General features: G+C 44.3%; 1 protein-coding gene across 1 annotated transcript in view; it reads right to left on the bottom strand.

The window, feature by feature from the left end:
• The window catches only part of LOC121364760 (transmembrane protein 132B-like), a 217857-nt gene that overhangs the window by 141785 nt on the left and 53285 nt on the right, over positions 1–22787 (bottom strand). The window contains exon 2 of the mRNA XM_041488266.1: positions 15101–15980. Within this exon, the coding sequence (XP_041344200.1) occupies positions 15101–15980 (880 nt within the window). The remainder of the gene's footprint in view (positions 1–15100; positions 15981–22787) is intronic.

The following is a 22787-nucleotide window of genomic DNA, read 5'->3' as shown; positions in this document are numbered from 1 at the left end:
TGTGTATTTTGGGAGGTGTATCTTCCCAGAATATAGTAGTATCACTTCGAAAACACCCCAAGTTTTTGCACAACAATTCCCATGACACATATCCAAGTGAAATCCAGCAATAGCAACTGGAAATGCTGGATTCTTTTCCACAGAGCACTTGCTCCCTCCTGCCAGCAGATGGGCTCTGCTGAACCCAAAGAAGATGATCCGAGCCCATGTCAGGCTACAACACTGCAGAAAAAGAAGGAGCCATCACAGCAAATGAGGAATGTGTCATTTCCCCCACCTTTTCTTGGATGGTGAAGCAGGAGCAGAAGGAAAACAAGCAAATCACTCAGGACCACAGCAAGAATAGTCCCCCAAGCACAGGACACGCTACATACTTGTAGTAACAAAAAATATATCTGTCACTGCATGTCACACGAGCTCATTCAAACTAAAAATTTATCACTTGCTTCGGACTCCAGCCAGGTGACAGCAAATATATCATGGAGCTGTCAACAATCTGCTAATCTGGGCTGTGAAGTGTAGGAATACAAGAAGCTTAAAAATATACTGCTCCTTCAGAAACCATAAATTTTGCTGGCTCTTTCTCACGTACCACAGGGTAATAGGTCTGCTCCAGCTCCTTCACTCCCACCTCCTGCAGTTAAACAGTCTCATTTTGCATGTCTATTTAGAGAGTGACAATCACCCTCTCGAGGCAATCACCCATGGGTATAGCTCCAAAGCAGCACAGACCCTCTCTGGCTCTGTGACTGAGAAGAATTACCAGTGGCAGATTTAACTGCAAAGCTGGTACAGAAATCCCAGGACAGACACAACTAGATTTTCAGAGACAGCTGGAATAACATCTGGAAACCTGAGCTGCTGTGCTCTTTGGAACAAAGAAAGCAAAAAGAAGAGAAGGAAGACCTTTCCTCATCCAGCTGAAACCAAACCACGTGTCCAGGTTGTAGCATTTTGGAGACAGTGCAGAGGATAGCACAGTCCCATGAGTGAACACTCAAGGACTTCATCTTCTCCTAGCTCATATATTGGACAAAAATTCAAACTGAGGTGGGGGACGGAGCTCTGATTATAAACACAGGAGAAGTTTCAAAGAATACCTCACAAATAGCTTGTGACACTTCACACTGGGCACATTTCTGGGAGACTACCAACAAAAGCAAACTTCCTTGTTGTCCAGGTTGTGATGCTTTATGGGCAGCAAGCTCACTAAGGTTGGCATTATCCTGCTCAGCCTGAGCACTGCTGCCCCTCCAGCCCTGTGACCTGGCCTGCCTGGAGGAGGCAGTCTGACTCACTGTTCTTTGTGAAAATTCAGCTCTTTAACTGCATTTCTCTTATGCCAAACACCTTGGTGTGCCTGCCATTCTTCATTTCCTCCTCCGGCCACAAACTTCAATTTTCTCTCCTCAGCTCTTAAACAGCGCGTAATTACAACTAATTATCGATCACTGAGGGATTACTAGATGACAAATCCAATTTCCACACGGTTATCAAGCATGACTGACTGGGGTGCAGAGAGGATGAAAGGTACCTGTGCTGAGGAGAAGCCTGCAGGTGTCTGGCCCAGGCAGGACCAGCATTGTCACTGTCACCAGCGCTAAACCCAGCGGGCTGAGTGGCACCCTGATGTGTTTAGGCACCTGTGACACAAGACTCCATAAATCTACACCAAGTGACACTCACCCCAAAGAGATTTACAAGCCTGCAAAAGCTGAGCCTTTTACATCTGTAAATGTATTCGGTTTGGCTGCATTTCTACCACTTTTGCATTCCATTTCTGCAAATATCCTCCCAAGCAAGCGAGCTGGCAGCGATGTTCAGAGAAACAGCTCATTTCAGTGGCAAAAAACGCCACTCCATTTTCCTCACAGCAAATTTTAAATTTGCATGCTTTGGTGCATGTGCTGATCTCAACAAATTGGATAATGAGGGGAAGGGGAGCAACCCCGGGGCCCCCAGAACGCAGCCCATTAATGGCATTTGTGAGCTGCAGCAGGCCAGCTCCCCAGAAATCAGGAGTTTGCTGCCACGTGCTCGGGGTTGTACAATAGAGGCACTGTGCACACAGAACATTTAAGAAAAAAAGAATTAAAAAGAGAAATCTGAGAGAAAAATACATGGAGCTGCTGAAATATCATTGAACGGATTAAAAAAAGCAATGTTTTAATAAGTCACATGATGAATTGTTTCCCAGTTGTACTTCAATGGAGTTATTCACATAATTCAAGCAGACACAAATCCCAGTGTGAAAATAACTGTGCTCTTGTAGCCCAGTGGCAGCCCTTCCAGCATGACTTACAACAAAAGGCTGAAAAAGTCCACTCCCCTGGTACACACAAATTGGTTTATTATTAGAGCTCATCCAGCACCATTATTTTCTGACAGTAAATGTGTTTTTAACAGAATTGAAATTGCTGTGAAGACCATTTTTCTTGCAAATGTTTAACTTTTCTTTGGGGAAAAACCACATTTTTGTTTCACGTCTGTTTAACATTAAGATACATTTCCCTTTACATTCTGTTCCAAAGGAAGCACGACACAATTTAGAAAATGCTGCACTAAATCTTCCTAGCTCCTAAAAGAAAAAAAAACCTGAGAATGAGCCTTACATAAAGAAAGATTGCAAGTACCTTACTAAGGACTTTATTCATTAAAAAAGACTCAAGTCTATTCTGCTTCTTGTCTATAGAAGTGAAATATGATTTTATTAAATGAAACCCTTAATATGTTTGCTAAGACTCTGTCAGGCTGAACATTAACTACATTTCCATTGTTTTTCAAGTCCGAAAAAGAAAGTTGTTCTGCAAAGAGACAATCTCACTTAGAGCTTCTTAACCTTCAGACCAGCGGGGAAATTTGCTTTATGAAGTGCATTTGCAATATCCAGCTCACACGGGGCACAGTACATCCGTAAAGAGAAAATGCAACAGCTCTCAGAAATCGTTCAAGGAAGGGAGGAGGGGAAATAATAAAGGAATAAATCACAGTACAACGTTTCAGTTTGGGTAGGAAATTGCAGCTATGGGCGCACACCCCAGGTGTGTGGCCAGCCCTGCACAGCCCTGCCCTCCTCTCTCGGGGATGGAACAGCTCCTCAGTGTCCCACCACGGAGGCATTTCTAGCGGAGGGGATGCTGTGAGGCACGGCTCGCTGCTCCCGGAGCTCTCCCCGGGCAGGCTCTGCTCCAGCACAAGCCCGCTCTGCCCTCTCCTGGGCTGCGCTCGGATCCCAGCCCCGCCGGGATGCAGGGACACCGCAGCATCCACGCTGGGCATCGCCCCTTGGGGGCACCCAGCGTGGTGTCGCCTTGAGTTTTCTAAGGTTTTCTAAGCCTTCTGATGTTTGCATTCTTGTAGCAAGCTTTCTCACACGCTTTCTGTAAACAACTTATTGTTTTGCGTTCTTTTATGGAGGAGGAGAAATTTGACGGACTGTTGGTTTGTCCAGTGTCATTGGAGAGGTGGCACTGTCGCCCTCCAATCCACTGTCACCTTTGGGAATCTATAAATGTTAGAGCCAGAAAATAAACTGCCCTTTTCTACCCTGAGAACAGCAGTGTGTTCACATGGTGGTTTTTTGTGTCCTGTAGGGACAGGATGGCACCTCCCTGCCCACCAACAGTGCATCATCCCTGGGTACTCTCTGGCCATCCCAAATCCGTCTGCCCTGGTAACGCACCCAAGGGACGAGGCAGGAGCTTTTTCCACACTGGAAAATAACACTTTGAGGGTAGGAGAGGCATTGCCTTCCTCCTTTTGCAAAGCATCTGCTCTTTGAGGTGTATCACTGGAACACGAGCAATAAAAACAGTGATTTGTAAAATGAAAGCAATGACAGACGTTCCTTGTACAAACACTGTGAGACGTTACAGACAAAGTAACGTTACATAAATAGGCAAAGCATTAGAACTATTACCACCAACAACAGCACAGGGGACACAGCAGTTCAGCAAAGGAAGTGAAAAATAGCGGATGTGATTTAAGAGGCAGAGAAAATCTGAGCTGGCAAGTTGTAATTACTGCAGCTGAAAGCCAGCCAGGATCCTGGTTGACTGCCTCCAGGCTTAGGAAATGCAACCCAGAATCTTTAAATGACCAAATAATTGGGACCTGGGTTTCATGTCCCCGGTGAGACACAACCATTGATGTGGCCACGCCAAGGTGGAGCTCCAGGAGAATGATAAACACCGTCCTGCCTGGCACTCCTGGCTGCAGATGCAACCAAATATTGACCTGAACCAGATCTGCTCTGCAAGGTCATTTTTCTTCCCACAGTGGTAGAGCTGCAGGGCTCTTTCAACCATTCTTCAGCTTCAGCAGCCTGTAAGCATCTAATGTCTAGTCAAAGGACATCATTCATCCATTTTATGGTTCCCAGAATGCAAAGATATCTACCCAATTTCCTAAGAAACATTAATATTAAAGGATGGCTTTCTCAGCCCAAATCATGCAAGCTGAACAAAGTTCTCCTGACGTTTCATGACAAGGTGATTAATAATACCAAGAAGAAGAATGAAATGATACCAGATTATAAACTATTGTAAATCTTTCAGTCATCCCAGGAATAATGAATGTAGATTTCTTAGGAGAGCAGTACAGATTTAAACAGAATCATTTTAGTTTCCTTGTCAGTCAAGAGACTATTTATGTAATACCAGAGAGAGACAATGAACTCACGTAATCTTAAAGGAGAGTGTAGCACATGTCCTTAAAAACAAAGGATCCCAAAGATCATCCTAAGCTAGAATTTCCAAAATTGTTAAAAAAAATATTGCACTTTAACCATTATTTTTGATCACTGACCTTCCCTTCTCCAGGCAAGAGCCACAATGAGGAGAATGCAGTTGGACTTCAAATGTCTGAGCTGACCAACCTTCTTCAGACACTTAATTTTAGGGTATGGTCAAAACTATACTGGCCTAAGAACCCACTGGACCAAAATGCCCCAAACTTCCTTGACGTGGGTTTTGGAGTCAAGCAAAATGCAGAAGCAAACTCTCACGAGTTGTTCCACAAATGCTGTTAAATTTTCAACCCCCACCTCAAAGCAAAGTTTATGGCCTTACTCTGCTTTTGTCTTCATGGGGAACCCAGTGCCCTCTGACCCCTTGGGGCACTCTGTCCTAGACATTACCTCAACACAATAATTAATAAGTAATAATACTGAATTTGAGCTTGCGGAATTTGCACAGGGCTAAATGTTCCAAAGAAAAATGAATAATGCATGCAGAAGATATTCATTTGGGGGAAAAAAAAAATGTAACTTCAGTTAGAAATAAAGCCCTGGTTGCCTTGGCAAAGAGGATTTAATTGCTGTAATCGCTACATCTCACATAAGGTCGCTGTTTGAGGGAGTCCACAGTACTGCTATTCATTCTGTGGCTGCTCTATGGCAAATAAAGGACTACTGGTCCCTAGAGCATCAGGGGAATAATTCTGGAAATGTTTAAATTATTTTTAAAGGGTTATTAGCTTTGGCAAATGAGTCAAAAGTCATCTTAGCTGAGGAGCATAGGTACTTACACCACATTATGGAGATGACAGCAGGAAATGCCACAATTAAGTGTTCTACTGGTGTTACTGTGTGCCATTAAAAACACAGCTCCAAACACCACCGTTCCCTCTCCATCTGTGTCCTGCCCACCCACCCACTCGGGCTTGCCGCTGTCCCTAACAAATTTCCCAGAGAAGCATGAAGCCAGGACACTGGCACGCACACGTGTGCCTTCACACAACCAAATTCAAATCTTTTTACTGGCACAAATCCTAAGGAACTCTACGGAAGTCAATTAAATCACCCCTCTTTTCTGGGTAACACTGAGAAGACTCTGGCCAGGCAAATTAAATTAGAGATGGGCCAGAGCCAAATTCCCAGATCCAAAACTACCCAAAACTCACAATGCATTTGGATCCAGGTCCAGATTCTCACAGTCTGCTACTGCTTCTCCCTCACTCTCTGCTACCTCCCAGGCCAGGACAAACTTTTCAGGCTGTCCCCAAGCATCACTTGGTGCATTTTATCACCATCCTCCACCAGGGATCTGCATCAAAGTGCTCATGTGTGTGCTCCCTGTGGCTGCTTGGCACATTTCTTGCCCAGACTCTCATTAACTTGAGCAGATGCTTAGAAAGCTCATGAACAAGGCATTGCCTATCCCACACTTCTGCTTCTCTGCCTTTCCCACTTGCTGTCCTCCAGGACCAGCACAGTTAGAGATGGGGATTTAGTGAAAATGCATTTGAGGACTCCTTCATTAATACCACAAAAGGCTGGGCCACACAATGAGAAAAAAAAAAGGAACTGAGAGTTTGCTTGGCAGGAGATTTTTCAGAAGGATGTAGTGGGGGGACCGGAATGTACATTTTGGTCTCAGCGAGCCATTTGAAGGAAACCATGGTGGGGCAGAGGGAGGGGGACAAACATGGGGCTGCTTGAGCATGGCTCTCCCAAGAGCACCCTCCTGGGGGATACCCCTGGAAATACTGCTGCTCAGAAGAATTCCTCCTCTGCTGGGAATATAGCATCTCCCCAGGATGCTGAGGAGAATAGATTTGAGAGACATTTCCCTTTTATTTAGTTGTAACCCCCACGAGAGGGTGAAGCACTGCTGCACCCAGGGCACTGACAGCCAGCACTGCTTGGTGTCAGACCAAAAGCTGGGGGAGAGGAGAGCCAGAGCACCCAGGAGCAGCTCCCTGGGCTCTGGAAGCTCAAGAAGAGCCCCTGAGTGGTGCCCCCTGTGTCACTGGCCCCACGGCAGGGGCTCTGGGGGCTCTGCCAGCCCGAGGCTTCCCCGTCCTGGCACGGCCGCTCCTGCTGCCCACGCTGCCAGGGCTGCCAGGAATGGTGCAAGGAGTGAAATAGCTTTAACTGTAAGCACCATTTGCTGTGCCTCGGAATGGCAGACTCATTTGTCACTGTTTTCTTCTCCTGCAGCTCTTTAGATTCATCTGGGATCCAATAACTTTGTTAATATGATTTCTTTCATAACCTGGCTGAGTACAGCATCCAAGGCAGACGTGGCAGCTATTTGAAGCATTAAATACCTCACACAGCACAGCTCCCTGCTCTGCCTTGTCCAAAACCATTTCTTACGAGTCTTTTATTGACATAAATTGCATGGGGAGCAGGAGCAGCACCCAAAACAAGAAGATATGTTGACAATTTTCTTGCAATATTTGGTTTCCTGCTCTTTCTGAGAGTCCTTTCTCCCCAGAGCTGTCAGCAAACTATCACACTGGCCTTCTTCTATCAGAGCATGCAAAAACTCATGGGTAAACACAAGGACAAAAGCAACTCTCTGTTGCATCAGGGGGAACATGAAGAAATTGAGATCAATGTGCTCACTCCAAGCAATACTTCATCAGCTTCACGGGAGAGTAACCTGGTTTTTACCAGGATAAAATGACAGCAATGCATGGCCTAAAACACCTCAGGAAAAAAGGAAATTTCAAAGTAGTGGCATTTTTCTACTTTTAATACTATTCATTACTCTGAATGTAATGAATAGAAGGAGAAGTAACTGCATCAACGACCGAATCACTGTTGTGTCTGACTTGTTTAAACAAGACTGTGATTTACTGCACTGCCAGCTAATGAAGAGCTGTACAAGGAGCTGATCAATGCCATCATTGTCTGGCAGCACAAAGCAGGGACTACTCAGCATATTGTCCAAAACAAAGGCTCCCCCCAAGCTCCCCACCAGGGACTTGTTTATGAGGACACACAGTTTGCAGAGAGCCACAGTGTGCCCCAAACTTGAAATGATCGCTCCAAGACAGGAACCTCTGCTGACCTGTGTTTCCAACCTGAGTACAAGGTAAAAAATAAAAGAAATGGATGAAGAAAAGGAAGACAGCTGTAAGACAAACATTAAATTGCCCTTTGTGATACTGTGAATTTAAGCAGTTTTGTCACCCCAAGGCAGCTTTGTGTTCATTAAGGGAGGTAACTGAACTCAGAGCTGGCTGCTCACAGGCAAAACTCAGCTTCTAATTCCATCTTCTGTGGTTTCCCTTCCCATTTCAGAGCTGCACCAACATTAATCACAGCAAAGGTAAGACAGGATAGCCCTCAGCAAAAGCAGGTTCTGGAGAAGAGCAGTGGCAATGCCCTGAGCTGGATGGACAGGCTGAACCTTTGGGGCTCCTGTGATGCAGCTCCCATCAAAAGGGAGCCCCAGCCCCATCCCAGGCAGGCTCAGCACCAGGGGAAGGTGAAGCACAGCCTGTGCCTTGCTCAGTGCAGCCAGGCAGTGCTGACAGTGCTCTGCACATCCACACCTGGCCCTGCAGCAAGCAGCGAGCCCTGCAGGAGCTGCCTGCAGTTAATTAGCAGGAGCTGTCATGTCAAAGCTTCTGGAGATGGGGTTCAGCTTACAACAAGCTTGTAGAACCCGAACCATTCAGAAATGTAAAATCTCTTCCCATTACCATCAACAAGGCAGAGTTTGTGTCAAGTCACGTGGCATATTGGCACCTTCCAGATCCATGGGAAGTGCTGTTCACATCCTCTCCCTTTGCAGAGCACAGCAAAGCCTGCTGACATTGGCAGGCAAGAGCCTGCCAGGGCTCCTCTCACATCCTCATTTGTCAAACAAGATGCAGAGCCACCAGTGACACACAGCACCACGAACCCACTCGCAGAGCAGCCAGGAGACACCTGCTCATGCACCAAACAACTTAGAATAAACACAGCCACCTCTCTTTTTTCCTACTTGATGGTTCTGGATATGAGATACAGCAAATTCATTTACATGACATTGCCAGACCCTTACTGTTCACAGGTGCAGATGAATGAGATAGCTGAGGTGCAGGAATTCAGGGCTTGAATGGAAGGAGAAGTAGGCTTTCAAGGCAAACCAAACACCTTTTCCAGTGGGAAGTGGATCCTTGTTTCATTCCAGCTGTACTCAGTGTTCTAACACACACATGAAATATTCCCAAACCGCCAAAATTAAAACTAACTGGCAAATGCTTCAGTGGAAAAACACTGGTGGGATACACACACAGGCTAAATATTTGTAATTAATCTAATTCTGCATTTTGATCCACCCTCCCCTCCAACTCTTACAAGAATTTCCCCACTGCCATGACAGAAGAGAACATCCTGAGCCCAGGCTGTGGAGGCCAAGGGAAGGAGCAGGCAGTGGGAACATCTGCCACAGCCACCAGGACCTGTCCCATCCTCCTTGCCCTTACCAGCACCTGCAGGCAGCACAGGAGCCTGGTTTGTGCACAAAGCAGCACAGCCAGGACCCCTTCTGCAGGGCAACAGACACTTCCATCAGGAAACATCTCAATTAAAACCCTGTTTTATCACCACGAGGCTGCAATCCCATCTGGAAGTGCTTCCAAGCCAATATCCAACAATTCCCAGGGCTTCTGTCTGTCACTGGAGCTGCTGCTCTGCCTGTGCAGTGATCATGGACAGCTGATTATTGCAGCACATAGTTGACCTTTATCTAAAATTCCATTAAAAAGCTTTATTGACTGTAGCCTTGCAGGCTCTTTCAGGATTCACTGGGTCATTTATTCCCTGCCGGAGATCCCTTGATTTCTAAGCTTTTAGAATTGCTCCAGCTCTAAGGAGGAGTTATTTTTTTGTCATGGTTTTAAGACTGTGTGAGGGGGTGGTTTCTTTTCTTCTCCCTCTCCAGGATGGTTTGGGCACAGGAGGTTATCTTAAGGCACGTGAGGAGGAGAGGGAAGCTGCCAGGGTGGCACAATGATTTCCAGGCTGGTTCATGGATATGGATCCAGCAGCTCCCAGGGGAAAAAAGTCTTTTTCCCTTCAGCCAAGACAGATTCAGGTCTAAGTACTTCATACAGCATCCTTGTGAAATTTGTAACTCCATACCATCATGTCAGGTTTTCAGCAGCTGCAGCCAATTTTTCTGGGCTACAAGCCGGCCTCAAACAGAAATAAGAAAAATAAAAGAATGTTTCAACCTTTCCTGAAAGAGAATTTATAGAAATGGTTCATTCAAGCAAAAAAAACCCATTCTGGTGACAGCTCCCCCAGGCCCCATAGGAGTGTCCTGGAAGGATATTACTCCCTTTCCCATTCAGTAACAAAAAGAAAAGAAAATAGTGGGAGGAAGACAATATAGGCATCAAATGAAGCAGGAGATCTGGAAAAAAGAAATAGTGTGAATCTGTCTTGGAGGAATATGAAACAGTGCATAAGTACTTGGGGACTGAAGGTTGCACAGACAGATCTGGCATTTCCAGACTTAGCAGTGCTTGATATTTTTATTAACATTACGTATCACTATTTCATATTTACATTTAGTTCCATGTGCATTCAGAGAGGAAAGAGAAACCAAAAATTTCAACATTCATCCTGGGTTTATTAAAATTTTGGACTAAAACCCAAATTCTTCCCAAGCCACCAGTAACGGTTTATTTCTGCGATTATTTCTAAATCTGAACCAGCATTTCAAATTTCAGAAGAGTATTTTTGGGGTTTTTTTTCCATTCTCAACACTTTGATTTCTGCTGAATGTTCATCCTACAATGATGTTCCAGTGAAGCACTTCTTTCTCTCCCGGTGGCAGTGCTTCCCCATTCCCAGCAGCCTGCTTAGGAGGGATGAAGGCCATGTGGAGCCTCCTCCTCACAGGCAGCCAGGCTGCATTCCCCACAGTCTGTACTCTCATTTTCTATGCATTTCCGGATCCAAAACCTTCTGTTTTCTTTCCCTTGTTTGCTCTTGGCAGCTATTGGCAGGAGACATCCTCTTAATGATCTTTTTCTGGCCTTCTAGACGACTGCTCAGACTTCTCCAGATCCTTCATTATTAACGCAGAAGCCTTGTAAGTCACTTTTAATGGTCTGTGCGATTTTTATTCCTTAGCAGGAGACATCACCTCCTCCATATGGATACATGCTTATTAATATAAATCCTTAATATCATTTTGCCTAGTGAGAATAATCAGGAAGGGTCTCCTGGCATGTGTTACACCTTGTCCTGGTTCATGCCCCAATCCAAAGGCAATCTTTGTGCTGCTCTGCGTGGAGCAGGGCAGGGAGGAGTGGAAAATCCTTCTCCCGAGGCTGCCAAGGGACAGTGATGTCCCTGAGCAGGGTCCTGCCATCCCCCTGCAGCCCCTGCTGCTTCCATTTCCCTTCCCAGGGTTCATGACCTGCTCTCAGCCCCTCGCTGTTTCTCCTGGAATTTCTCCCATCTGCAGCTCCGTTCTGACCAGGCACAGAAGAAGGATGGCTCCTTGCTCTTGGGGAGTGTAAGGAATGCCAACAGACCCACTCTTTGTGTGTGACAATTTGCTGGTAATGCTCAGCTTTCAGGAGCAGCACAACTTCACTGACAGCTTAGATGGGGAGACTTGGAAAACAGGCCAAAAATCCATTGTTTACTCCTAAAGAGGCTGTTCTCATTTCTTTCCTATAACCAAGGGGCAATTGTCCATTTATTTCATTAAACGTTCTCCTGCTGTACAAATTGACTCCCATTTTTCTTTTAAATACATCCTCTGAGTCTCAAGATGGAGTTAAATAATAACAAACACCAGAGAAGAAATAGAAACCATTCCCAGTGCTATTAGATGAGATTTCTGTTCTTCCAGTTGAGCAGGAATTGTTTTCTCCTGTCTCTTTTATAACTCCTCCATGTATCAGGAGACTTCTTCTGTTTAGCAATTAGCACTAAAGTTGCTGTTACCCCTTCTGTAGTCACGAATTCCATCTTTTCTTTTCTCTTTTACTACATTTCATCTACGTTTGTTGGTGAAGAAGGAAACTCCAGCACATCAAAGGACAAAAAGTGCCTGAAAATTTGTGACACTGAAGTACGTATGAATCCTGCTGGAATGTCAAACCTGTCCTTCATTTTTACCCCCTTTTTTTTTTTTAACAAGGAGGCCCATAAAAGAGTTTAATCATGGCAACATAGCCCATTTCACCTACCTTTACAGTTAAACTATGCTTAGTGACAAACCACCAAACATAATGGGCAAAATTTATCTTCCCAGATGGTGAATTTTGCAGTACAGATCAGACCAGCAAGGCCACAAATTAATCTCCAGTGCCATAAGCACTTCATCACACACGTGTATAGATCATCTGTCATCAAAGGCAGCACAGGCACAGCAAAGGCACTAAATGCACGCTCTGTCCCCAAATTCTGCCCCTTGACACATCTGTGTCCTTCACTGGCACCAAGTCAAGCTGCCTGCATTCCAGCAGGAAAAGAAACAAATGTATTTTCTTTAAAACACAGCACCACCAGAGCTCAAACTCCACCTGAAATTCAAGTTATTGAACGAAAATAACCAACCAAGACTTAGCTCAAGCCAAGCAACACCAGTTTGGAGTGATGGAAGGGACTGGAAGCGATAGCTGGAGCTTCACTAACGAGCTGCAGTGTCACCCTGCAATGGCAGGACTGGGAGGATGGGGACCAGACAAGGGGGTGTCTCTCAGCACAGCACACTGCTGAATCAAGGAGCTGCTTCCAGCTGCTTTTCAGTTTCCAAGCTTGGTTAAGAATCACAGATTTCACCAAAACAAAAAAGAATCAGCTCCCATATGAGAATTGAAGTCAGTTCTGCTAGGAAAAATCCAGCATAAAATAAAATACTATGCAACACAGCATGAAATAGTAAAGAGGTGCATAAAATTGAGCATATCTGCTCCTTTGCATCTTGTCAGAGCTCAAGGCTGTGCTGAGATGACTTGGTTTTGATGTATCCTCTCATATGAGCCAGACCCTGCTACACTTACAACAGATATGATGAAAAACTATCAGTTATATTAGGCAAAAATATATTTCCCAAGGCAAACATTCACTTCAATGTATTTTTTTCTGGCTATAACACACAGAAATTCTAGGTGTATGAGAACCTTCTGGGTTTTCACAGACATTAACATTGAGCAGAAAAACAGGGAAAGCTGGTGAGGGAAACTGCATAAATTAGATGTAGGCACTATAGTGCTTGTATTTCCCTCAGCATCCTTCCCTGCCTTCCATGTAAACTTCAGCTGAAAATCTCCCCAGGGACCCAACATACATCATTCAACATAATCACAGCAACAGTTGCAGATACTCTTTCCATTTTAAAGGGCAGGTGAAGCACCATCAGAATTGCATTCTGCCTCTCACTTTCAGCATTCAACTGAAGGGTAAATAAAAATACTTTCAGTTTCTCTGATGAAAAGCACAATGCAAGCAAAGCCAAATAAAAGCCCAGACAGGCTAGACTACAGAGAGCCAACAGTGAATTTTCCAAGGAAATATTTCTGGGCACGTAAAACATGCTGATTTATTGTACCAGAAACATTTCCTGGTGATGAACAGACTCCATACACTTTTGAGAGAAGGAAATCCCCATGGAAACCTGACTGCCTTCCCAGCAGCTCAGGAGCACTGAGATGGACCTTCCAGATGTTGGGAGAACACCTGGCAGCTGGAGCCATGCAAACCCCGTGGGCTGTGGGGCCAGGTGAGGTCTCAGCAGCCCCAGGCTCTTGTGGATCCTCCTGGGGCTCCCCAGCCTGGGAGCTGCTCCCTCCATTTCTGCTTCCCTGAAAACCCAGCTCAGTCACTTGCTCAGTGCTTCCAGGACTCATTTTGCTTTTGAAAGACAGCATTTCAAAAGTGTCTCTGCAATAAGTTTTTTGTTATTTCCTGGCCAGCAGAAATATCAAAACTCAACCCTTGCACCATTTGTTATGAGGTAAATGCTATTTTAGAAATTCCAGTGGAAAGAAAACATCCTCACCTTAGGATAGGTTGTCTCTAATACCTTGGGAGTTTTATCTGTGGTGTGGGGAAGAGAACAAAACCCTGAGAATTAAGAGCTGATGTTAAATCCTTGCAGAGCCTTAGGCAAATTCTATAATCTCTCTGCTATAGCACCGGGGATCAATACATGCCTGCTGAAACCCGACTGCTCCGTGAGGCCAGTCCATCTACTGACGTGGATGCTGGCCAAATTCATATTTAACAAATTAAAAACACTAAATCCACGGAGGAGCATGAATAAGTTGTGTTTAAAGGAAGCCCCTTCCTGACCCAAACCTTTTAAAGTTTGGTTAAACCCCATTATATTTCTCACACATTTCCCCCATTAGCAGCGCTGTGCTGTGAATCACTTGTCCCCATTCAGGCAGCAATCTGTAAGTTTATTAATATGCATGTGCTATTTCACAAATGCTGAACGATTTGAAAGTGCTGCATAAGGTTTGCTGTCTGTTTTCTCAACATCTGTCCCCTAAGTGCACTTCTGTCACATTCTGCTCCCATCCTTCTCGGATCAAAAATTGGAAGTAAGGCACGAATCTGCTCTGAGGTTTCCTTGCACAGACTGCAGCTCCTTCTTTCCCGAGAGTCTCACATCCTTACAGCAGATGACACTTTCCAATTACCTTTTGGCCCTTTTATTCCCCCAGTTTGGCTCACATTTCTCTCTGAATTTGGTCCCTGTGCAGCTCTGAACCCAGAGTCTGACAGCTAAGGACAGAACAAATACGCAGCACTAACCCTCGGGGTGGTTTGGAATGCCTGAATTCTCCTATTACAGGCAGATTCACAAGGAAAGGTCAACAGAGAGTCCCCAAACTTAAAACAAAAATGTGCCACGAAACAAGCAGTCAAAAGCTTGAAGAAGCAGGAAAGGCTGATCTTATAGAAAAACTGAAGCCAATTTGCAAACTTTAGCCCCAAATCCTGGCTCTGCCAAAGGATTCCTAGACAGGCTGAGCTCATTTCCTCACCTCTCAGCTCCCCTCTGTACAGTGCAACAGGAGTTCTCACCACATTTGACCTGTGCAGGATGTAGCCCATGCATTTTGGAAAGATGATGATGCTAATGTTGATATAAACAGAGGGAACTTCACCAAAGAATCAGAAAACCCTCCTGCAAACTCTTTAGCAAAACACATTGTAGCAGTTACCCTTACCATGGTCCAAAAAGTGTCATCCACACAGATAATTCAAGACTACCTATAGCTTTCCCCTGTTGAAGAGGAAATGCAGAAGTTCTCTCATGACAACAGTAAATATAATCAAAGATTTACACCCAGCATTGATTTGCCCCTATTTGTTTTGCATACAACACTTAAAAAATTCTCTTACCTTAATACAAACTGATCTGCTAGAGAGTAATCAGCCAGGAAAACATGGAAGGTCACAATGTCACCCTCTCTGACCGGGCTGAGTGGTAAGTGAATAATGATATTTTCATCCACCCTCAGCGAAGATTGCTTTAATTTGTCTTGATTTGGGTAAACAACGATGCTACCAATCCTCTCCATAGCTGACAAAGCTTGGTGCTCATTCTCTTCACCTGCATGGATATTGTTTTCCCATTTTGCATCCTCTGGAGAACATTCCCCATCCACTGTATAAATCTTATAGAAGAGCTCCACAGTAATCCCTTCCAGGGAGGCTGTTTCCTCTGGAACCATGGGTGGAGGGGAGCTGAACCAGCTGGGAGACAACTCCAGCTCCACAACACATAATCCCAGGTGGCCTGTCAATCTGCAGCTGGCCACCACTTCTCTAGACTCCAGGAAAGCAAACATCTTCACACAAGGCAGCATCTCCTCAGAGTCGTAGTCATCCCAGTCCTTCCCCGCAATGTAGAACAAGGTCTGTATTTTAGGTTTGTTGGAATAGATTGAGCTGTTGATTATGTGGGATTTTAATTTCCAATTAAAAGTGAATTTATTTGTGAAACCAAAAGATGCAGAAGTCAGCATGAGGTCCAAGGGAACGGGTTGTTCAACAGAAAAGGGTCCATACGTGGCATTGAGGACAGGTGGCTGTTTGGCTTTGTATATAAAGAATGAATCCACCCTAGACTGCAAACTGGAGTTCCTCATGATATCCTGGTTGGCTTCCTTGAGGAAGAAGAAAGTATCAGCATTGGAGACGTGAGGGCTCGCAGGGAGATAGGTTGGCAGGTTTGAGAACCTCTGGATGCTGTCCATGATCCCTCCTCGGCTCTCCACCACTGCAGGCCAAAGAGAAAAGGAAACAGAAAGAAACTCAAATGTTTGCTTAGCATGGCCCTCAGCTTCTGACAAAAGCAATTACAGGAAATCAATCCTGCTGGCCACAATTACAGCACAATCTGACACAGGTACCATGGAACAACACTTGCATCAGCTGTGCAGCTTCCTCTCCACCTTCCCCAGCCTGTTATCTATTGAAAGCCATTAATCAAGTACTGGGTACCACAGAGAGAGGACTGATTGGCCAGATCCCAAACTAACTTCCCAAACTTTTTACTGGCAGTCTATTATTTTTTTTCTTTTATCATCAGATCAAACTTTCAGCTTCTCCTCACCCTAGTTTCAATGTGCCTAAGAAACTGACATATTGACTATTAGTAGCAGTAAAACAGAACAGTTTAAGCAGTAAAAACTGAACATTTCCTTTAATCTACCATCACTAACACACAAAGCAATGGGGGTTGAACATCTGCATCACTCCCAATCCATTCTGCCAGGTCAGCAGCTTGGAAGTTAGTGAGAACCTGATAAAAGCTTCATGTTCTTGAAACCAAAACTTTTCACACTAAAATATATGGGGTTTGATAGAGGTCTCAGTGGGATGGATTTAGAGGCAAGAGTGAACTTGAGAGAAGGAGAAATCCTTTACACACAGAAGGTTCTCAGACACTTGGAAGGATTTTTTTGGTTTAATTTCTGAGGAGAATAAAACACATTTGGAAACCACAGAAGTTTCTCTACATCACAATGGTCAATCCTCCAGCCAGCGCTGAGCGATTTTTCCCAGGAAAGAAAAGATTCCAGAGGGAGGGAGGGATCAAATAGACACCTTTGGTTGGGCTGATCTCTAATTAATAGTGAGATATATTCAGTCTGGGCTGTGATCCTACCAGAAACAGTGGCTCTTTCAAACTATCAATTCATACCCAACAAAAAGCCGGTGAATCCGAGCTCCTGGGACTGCCTCAGAGGAAACAAACAGAAACCCAAGGAATTAAAATGCAGCAGTTCCATAATGCACAGAGATAACAAAGGCACAGTGACAGAGCCTAAGGTCAAAGCTCTCATTGTCTCCCTGAAGCTGAGTGGTGATTTCACTGTTTGTCAGGGCTGGGCAGAGCAGATACACAACCACAAACAATTACACCTGCTCAAGCCAGATGACTCAGATACTTGCAGCCACGATTTAGCAGAGATAAAAGCTCTAATATTTAAGCTTTTTTTTTCAGGTTGTGTATTTTTAAAGCCTACATTTATCAAAGACAGATTCTAGGGCAAATCCCATCCATTTGACTTTGCTCCACTCTTGTTCTCAGTTGAAATTCTGGTCATTTGTTTTTTGATAGTTTGATATTATCTACACTTGTTTAAATGCCTCTCATTTCACCACAATGCTTTTGCCTTTACTTTTGCTGTATATTTACTTGTGTCAGGGAGGTTTTTTCAGACGTTGGGATATTCTTTGGAATGAATAAACATGCAAAAATAGACAAAAGCAGCCAAAAAAAATTCTCAGCAGGAAACACACTGCTAACAATCTCCTCTCTCACCACTGCACCTGGGGATCAGGTCAGGGTTTCCTCTCAGCTTCACAGGCAAATGCAGCCCCAGCCAGGTGTCCCCTGCCTTGCTCTCACCAAAAACATCAGCCCAGCTCTGGAACTCACCAGCACAGCCCACGGTGAAATGCAGAAACCCAGATGATGAGAAACTGGCAGTGGCATCACACATGGAACAACCAATTTTCTAGTTGGGAAAATTGACCTTGGTCCTTCCCTGCCACATCTCCCATCCCCATGTGGATGGTGGCAGTGGGTGCTCTCCCTCCCCAGGCAGAAAGTCACCAAGGGATGTTTTAGCAGCCCCGTTTCTGCTCTGTGGTTTATTTACAGGGCACTTTGACACTTTTTGCCATTGTGCAACTTCCCAATTCAGGAGCAGAAAGTGAACTTTGATCCTTTGAAAGCTGAGGCAGAAGGGAAGGAAGGGTATTTTTTCTTTGCTAAAAATTCACATGCAGACAAGCCCCTTTCTGGATTAATTGTAAACACATTGAGCTACATTTGAAAGCAATACTTTTGAGAAGTTGCATTTAACATAAAAACTTTACAGCCTTAGAGATAAGCAACCAAGCAGATAAGCAAGAGCCAGAGCAGCCAGAGTACCCTCTGATTTCTGGATCAGGAGCTAAATCTCCTCCCAAGGCACACCAGGTTGCAGAGGAGATTTAAACACTGACGCAGTTACAAACCAAAAACAAGACAAGGCTTAAATGCACTTGTGTTTACATTACAGGACTCCCACACACGCTTTATGCAGATATTTTATCTCTCTCAAGCAGTGATTTACAGGAAGTTTAAAAGGGATGTTTTTCCCTTTCCTCCATTTCATTACAGTGGCAACTTCTCAGTGCCTCTGCTCAGAACTGGTACGAGGACTAGGACATCATCCTGCTGTAACTCAAGCAAAATGAGATACAAATTTTGTCTGAAGGCTTATATGGGAAGCCATAAACATCAGTAGACAGGGCTGGGCTTTGTCCTAGAACCAGCCTGCAACAAAATATGATATCTGAATTTAGCAGCGTTTTATGGTGCTGTTGGAAGATCTAAAAAGAAATACTTCATAGAATGGCAGGCCAACACCCCACCTTTTTAATTCAGCACATCAGCACCACAGCATCAATCTCCTCACAGCAACAATCACAAACCAGACACATTTGGAGCTTTCTGGTATGCAATAATGCCATGAAAAAATCACCTGCTCCTTTAATAAGCACTCCAGCAAGATCAAAGAGGGCAGAACATTAGACCAGAACGTGGGTTAGTTCTAATTAGGTACCAAAAGAGATCAAGAGCTGAGGAAAAGTAAATAGAGACCAAATGAGCTTCCCCAGAGCCCAGTGCTTTCTCAGACAGAACAGTCTGGTTTGCTCAGGGTGTTGAGGGGAGATGTGTGGAGATAACACACTGTGGGATGTGAATTGAGATACTCAGTTGGAATTTTGGAAAAACTTTTCCCTTGTAACAGATTCTCTGCAGCTGCTTTGCCCCTGCTAGGGCACTCATTTGGATTAAGGAACTACTGACCCCTAGAGCAACAGGTCAGCTTTTTAAACATCACCACTGCAGTTTTATGTTCAAATCCTTCCCTCCAGAGTTGGGCAATATCCTCATAGCCCAGCTCATCCTGCAAACTCAGAGTACAGGAAAGAAAAGTCCCTTGTGATGTTTCTGAGGCGCAGAGGGAGGAAAGCAGCAGGCACAGAGAGAGCATGCAGTGCTGAGCATCACAGACGCCCCTTCCTGCTCCTTACCCTGCCCAGCTCAGGCCTCAAACGAAGCTTCTGTTCCGTTCTCTTGATCATTTCTTATCTAACCATAAAATTATCCATCATTTTTGGTTTTAATCTCGCTTGACCCTGGACTGCCACCACAAAAAGCAGCACAGGACTGAAAGAGAAGCAAAGCCACAGCTGCAGGACAGACTGTGCAACAAAAATCTGCCGTTCATGCAACTCAAGATTTCATTGAATCTTTATTGAATTTCTTAGATTTCATACTTTTTAAATAAGAAATAAAACAAGAATGCTGCTGGAAGATAGTGGCGGCAGTGGCAGGTCAGTGTTAAAAACAAAGCATCTATTTTAAGTTTTAGTAAGAGGAAAGTCTTTTAAAATCATCATTTTGTAGCTAAAAAGGAAAATAGCTCCTGATGGAATAAAAATCCAAAATTCACATCTAAATCTTCTCTCTGCTTTAGCAAACTATTTAACAGGAGCCAAGTCTCCCATAAGCCATCAGTAATTCTGAAGCTGAAGGTGCAAGGAACAACAACTGTTTAAAATTGCAACTCTTTCAATATCCTTTTTCTCTGAAAACAAACAAGAAGCCAACCCTGCACCTGTGGAAAAACTGTGAAAATGTTAAAATTCATCTTTCCTGCAGCATCATCAGAACTGTAGAGCGAGCTCATACAGACACTCCTCTTTGTAAAAGAGGAATCATTTCAAGTAATGTGGTGCCAGTAAGTGCTATGATGTTATCCATGACTCACAGAGGCAATCAATGGCTTGTCTGTACAGGAGAAAAATCACCAGCCCCTCCCACCAGCCCTCACTGAAACACCATAAAGATCAAACTACACATGTACATTATTCCACTATAAAAATGGCTCTGTTCATAATAATTATTTCATTGTGGAATTGCAGGAATTAGCCTTGAATAAAAACACACTGTGCCCCAGAATAGGGTGTCCACACAAGGAAAACTAATCTGGAACTCATGAATTATAGGAAAATCCTTCTGGACCAGCTGTGTGGGTCACTTTGTCTCATATTGCCAAGGGATGCTGTTCAGAGACCCCAGCCAGGAGAAGCTGCTCAAGGTGATCTGGGCTGGCTACAGCTGGGAAAACTCTGACTCCTGGAGGAGAAGGAGGAGGATGATTACAGAGTGGAAGTCTACTACGAGTTTATTCATCATCTGAGCACTATGAGTAGGCTAAGCCTGGGCTGTGTGAGGATTTCGGGATGAACACCCCCCTCGTGCTCTCCCTGACTCACTCAAAATGCAGTGAAGTAGCCAGGAAAGGAGGATGTCACTGTTTACTTCCTACATTCAGAGCCCATCCTGTGACTCATCTCCTCAGTTTTACATTCATAAGGAAAAGGAGGAGAACCCTCCACAGTGCCCCGAGGGGTAAAATTCCATCACCCAGCTGAAGCAGGGAAAATTCCATCACCTTCCATTCACAAGCAAGCCTCACTCCCTTATTGCTTGACTGCTATCCAGTGAACCCCACTGCACAGAAAAAGAGCCATAATGACAATTAGAGTCATTTGAAAATACAAATGATACTGCAAGAAAGAGTTCAGAAGTGCTCCCAGTACATTTTTAACATTAAAGCCAGACCAGAAGCTGTCAAGATATAAAAAATAATAGTGTGAGAAAAGATGATAAAATCCCTTAAAGCTTTTCTCATTCTCTCTTCTTCTTATCCAAATTTGATGTAAGGACAGAACTCGATATAGGACTTGCAACCAATTCACAGTCCTTCCATTCAATCTTGATTACACATTTGTGGAGACAGAGATTTGCTTTGCAAAACACTGCTGGACCAGCAGCTTGTTTGGAAAGACAAGAAAAAAGATGCAATTAAAAAAAAAATCAACTTAATCCAAATATCTAAAACTGAAGAGAGGTTAATTAACTTTTGTTGGCTTGGGACAATGTCTCACATCCTTATCTCCAAATGTCTGAGTCAAACTCCTGCTGCCCAGACTCCTCTGCAGCTGCACATTGTGGCCCAGCTCATTCCAGAGACTCCTCACTAAAGCTTCTCCTCCCAAAAGTTTTAGAGGCTTTCGTGGCTCCTCTGAACCTTGTACAGTGGGGTTTAACTAAGGCACCTGTTTTTATGGGCTGCAGTAATAGAGAAACCACATGCCTATGTTTACCCAGCACTCTGCTTCCAAAAAAAGCTTTAAAGCACATCTCTGGCCTCATAAATCTTTTGTCTATTAAAATAAGTTTTTAAGTGCAAAATTAAACCATGCATATGAATGAAACCCCTGATCAGGCCACACATTCAGCCATAAATTGTGTTATTGTGTTCCAAAGCAAGGCAAGTGCTTTTCCTGCTTGCCACTGCCAGCAGATTAAGTTGGATGGTGAAGTTTCTGAGCTGGTGCTGGTGCTTTCTGGAGGTTTTTTTGCACAGTCACCCATACTGAAAGACATATGTGCAGCAAGGCCACCTACAGATAGTAATAAAACCGTGCTGTCTGAAAGGCTGCCTATAAATCTTATTAAAGTAATCCCTTCCCTGAACCCAGATTATTACATTCACCTTTATGGTAGAATAAAAATTAATTTTCTCAGCTATAATAAGTGTATGATAAGAAGGCATCGCTTGGGACTAAATAAAGATTATAATTAACTCCAACTGAATAAATCTAAATTTAGCTTGGACTAGCAATTTGCTTTCATGCATTTTCCTCTCCGACTGAGTGAATAGGTACAGGAGGATTAGCATCCCATGCCAGTTCCAGCACTGCTGTCACAGAAAGGACTGGGACAGAGTGTAATCCAATACCCAAAAGGCCTGAAGATTAATTCTGGGTTCTCTATCAGCAGAAGTTTGGAAAACTGGAGAAAAACAAAAAGGCTTCAAATTGCCATTAGGCTGGTAATGAAAATGTGAAGTGCTGGACTCCAGAGGGAATACTGCTCCCTCTGCTCCCTAAATGAGGCTTGGGCAAAGGCAGGAGCTCTGCCCCTGCTGCTGAGAGCACATTTAGGGGAAGCACTGTCTGTGATTGCTGGATCTGGCTCTCTCCTCCCAGGCACCTGCCTTTGGGTGCTGTTGGAAAGGGGCTGCTGGGCCAGGTGGGTCTGTGCCCTGACCTGGTCCAGTCACTCTTCATTTGCCTTCCCTCACCTGCAACACGCCACAGGTGACCCTAAAGCAGCTGCAAAACAAGAGGCCACAACATTAAACAAGAACATTCAAGAAAACGAAATAGGGTGAGGTAAATGCATCAGACAAATATTCAAAATTTACCCTGACTTTTTACTTAGCTGAAAATAAAACTCCTTAGAGCAGCGCCATACCCAGCAGATCAGAGATTTATCCTTTTCCAAGGAAACAAGGCTCCACTTATAAAGGCTTGAGGAACTGCCTTGTTAAGCCACTACCTCATTATTTGTGTTGTCTGGGAAGATGATTGTTAACAGTGTTATTAGTGGGAAGGAGGAGGTCCAGCTTGTTCCTCAAAACAGAGCCTGTATTTATCCTCAGCAGGG

The sequence above is a fragment of the Pyrgilauda ruficollis genome, unplaced genomic scaffold (assembly GCF_017590135.1).
Source record: "Pyrgilauda ruficollis isolate IOZ18807 unplaced genomic scaffold, ASM1759013v1 scaffold9, whole genome shotgun sequence".
Taxonomy (NCBI): domain Eukaryota; kingdom Metazoa; phylum Chordata; class Aves; order Passeriformes; family Passeridae; genus Pyrgilauda; species Pyrgilauda ruficollis.
Note: the sequence above shows the minus strand (reverse complement) of the source record. Positions and strands in the feature narration are given on the sequence as shown.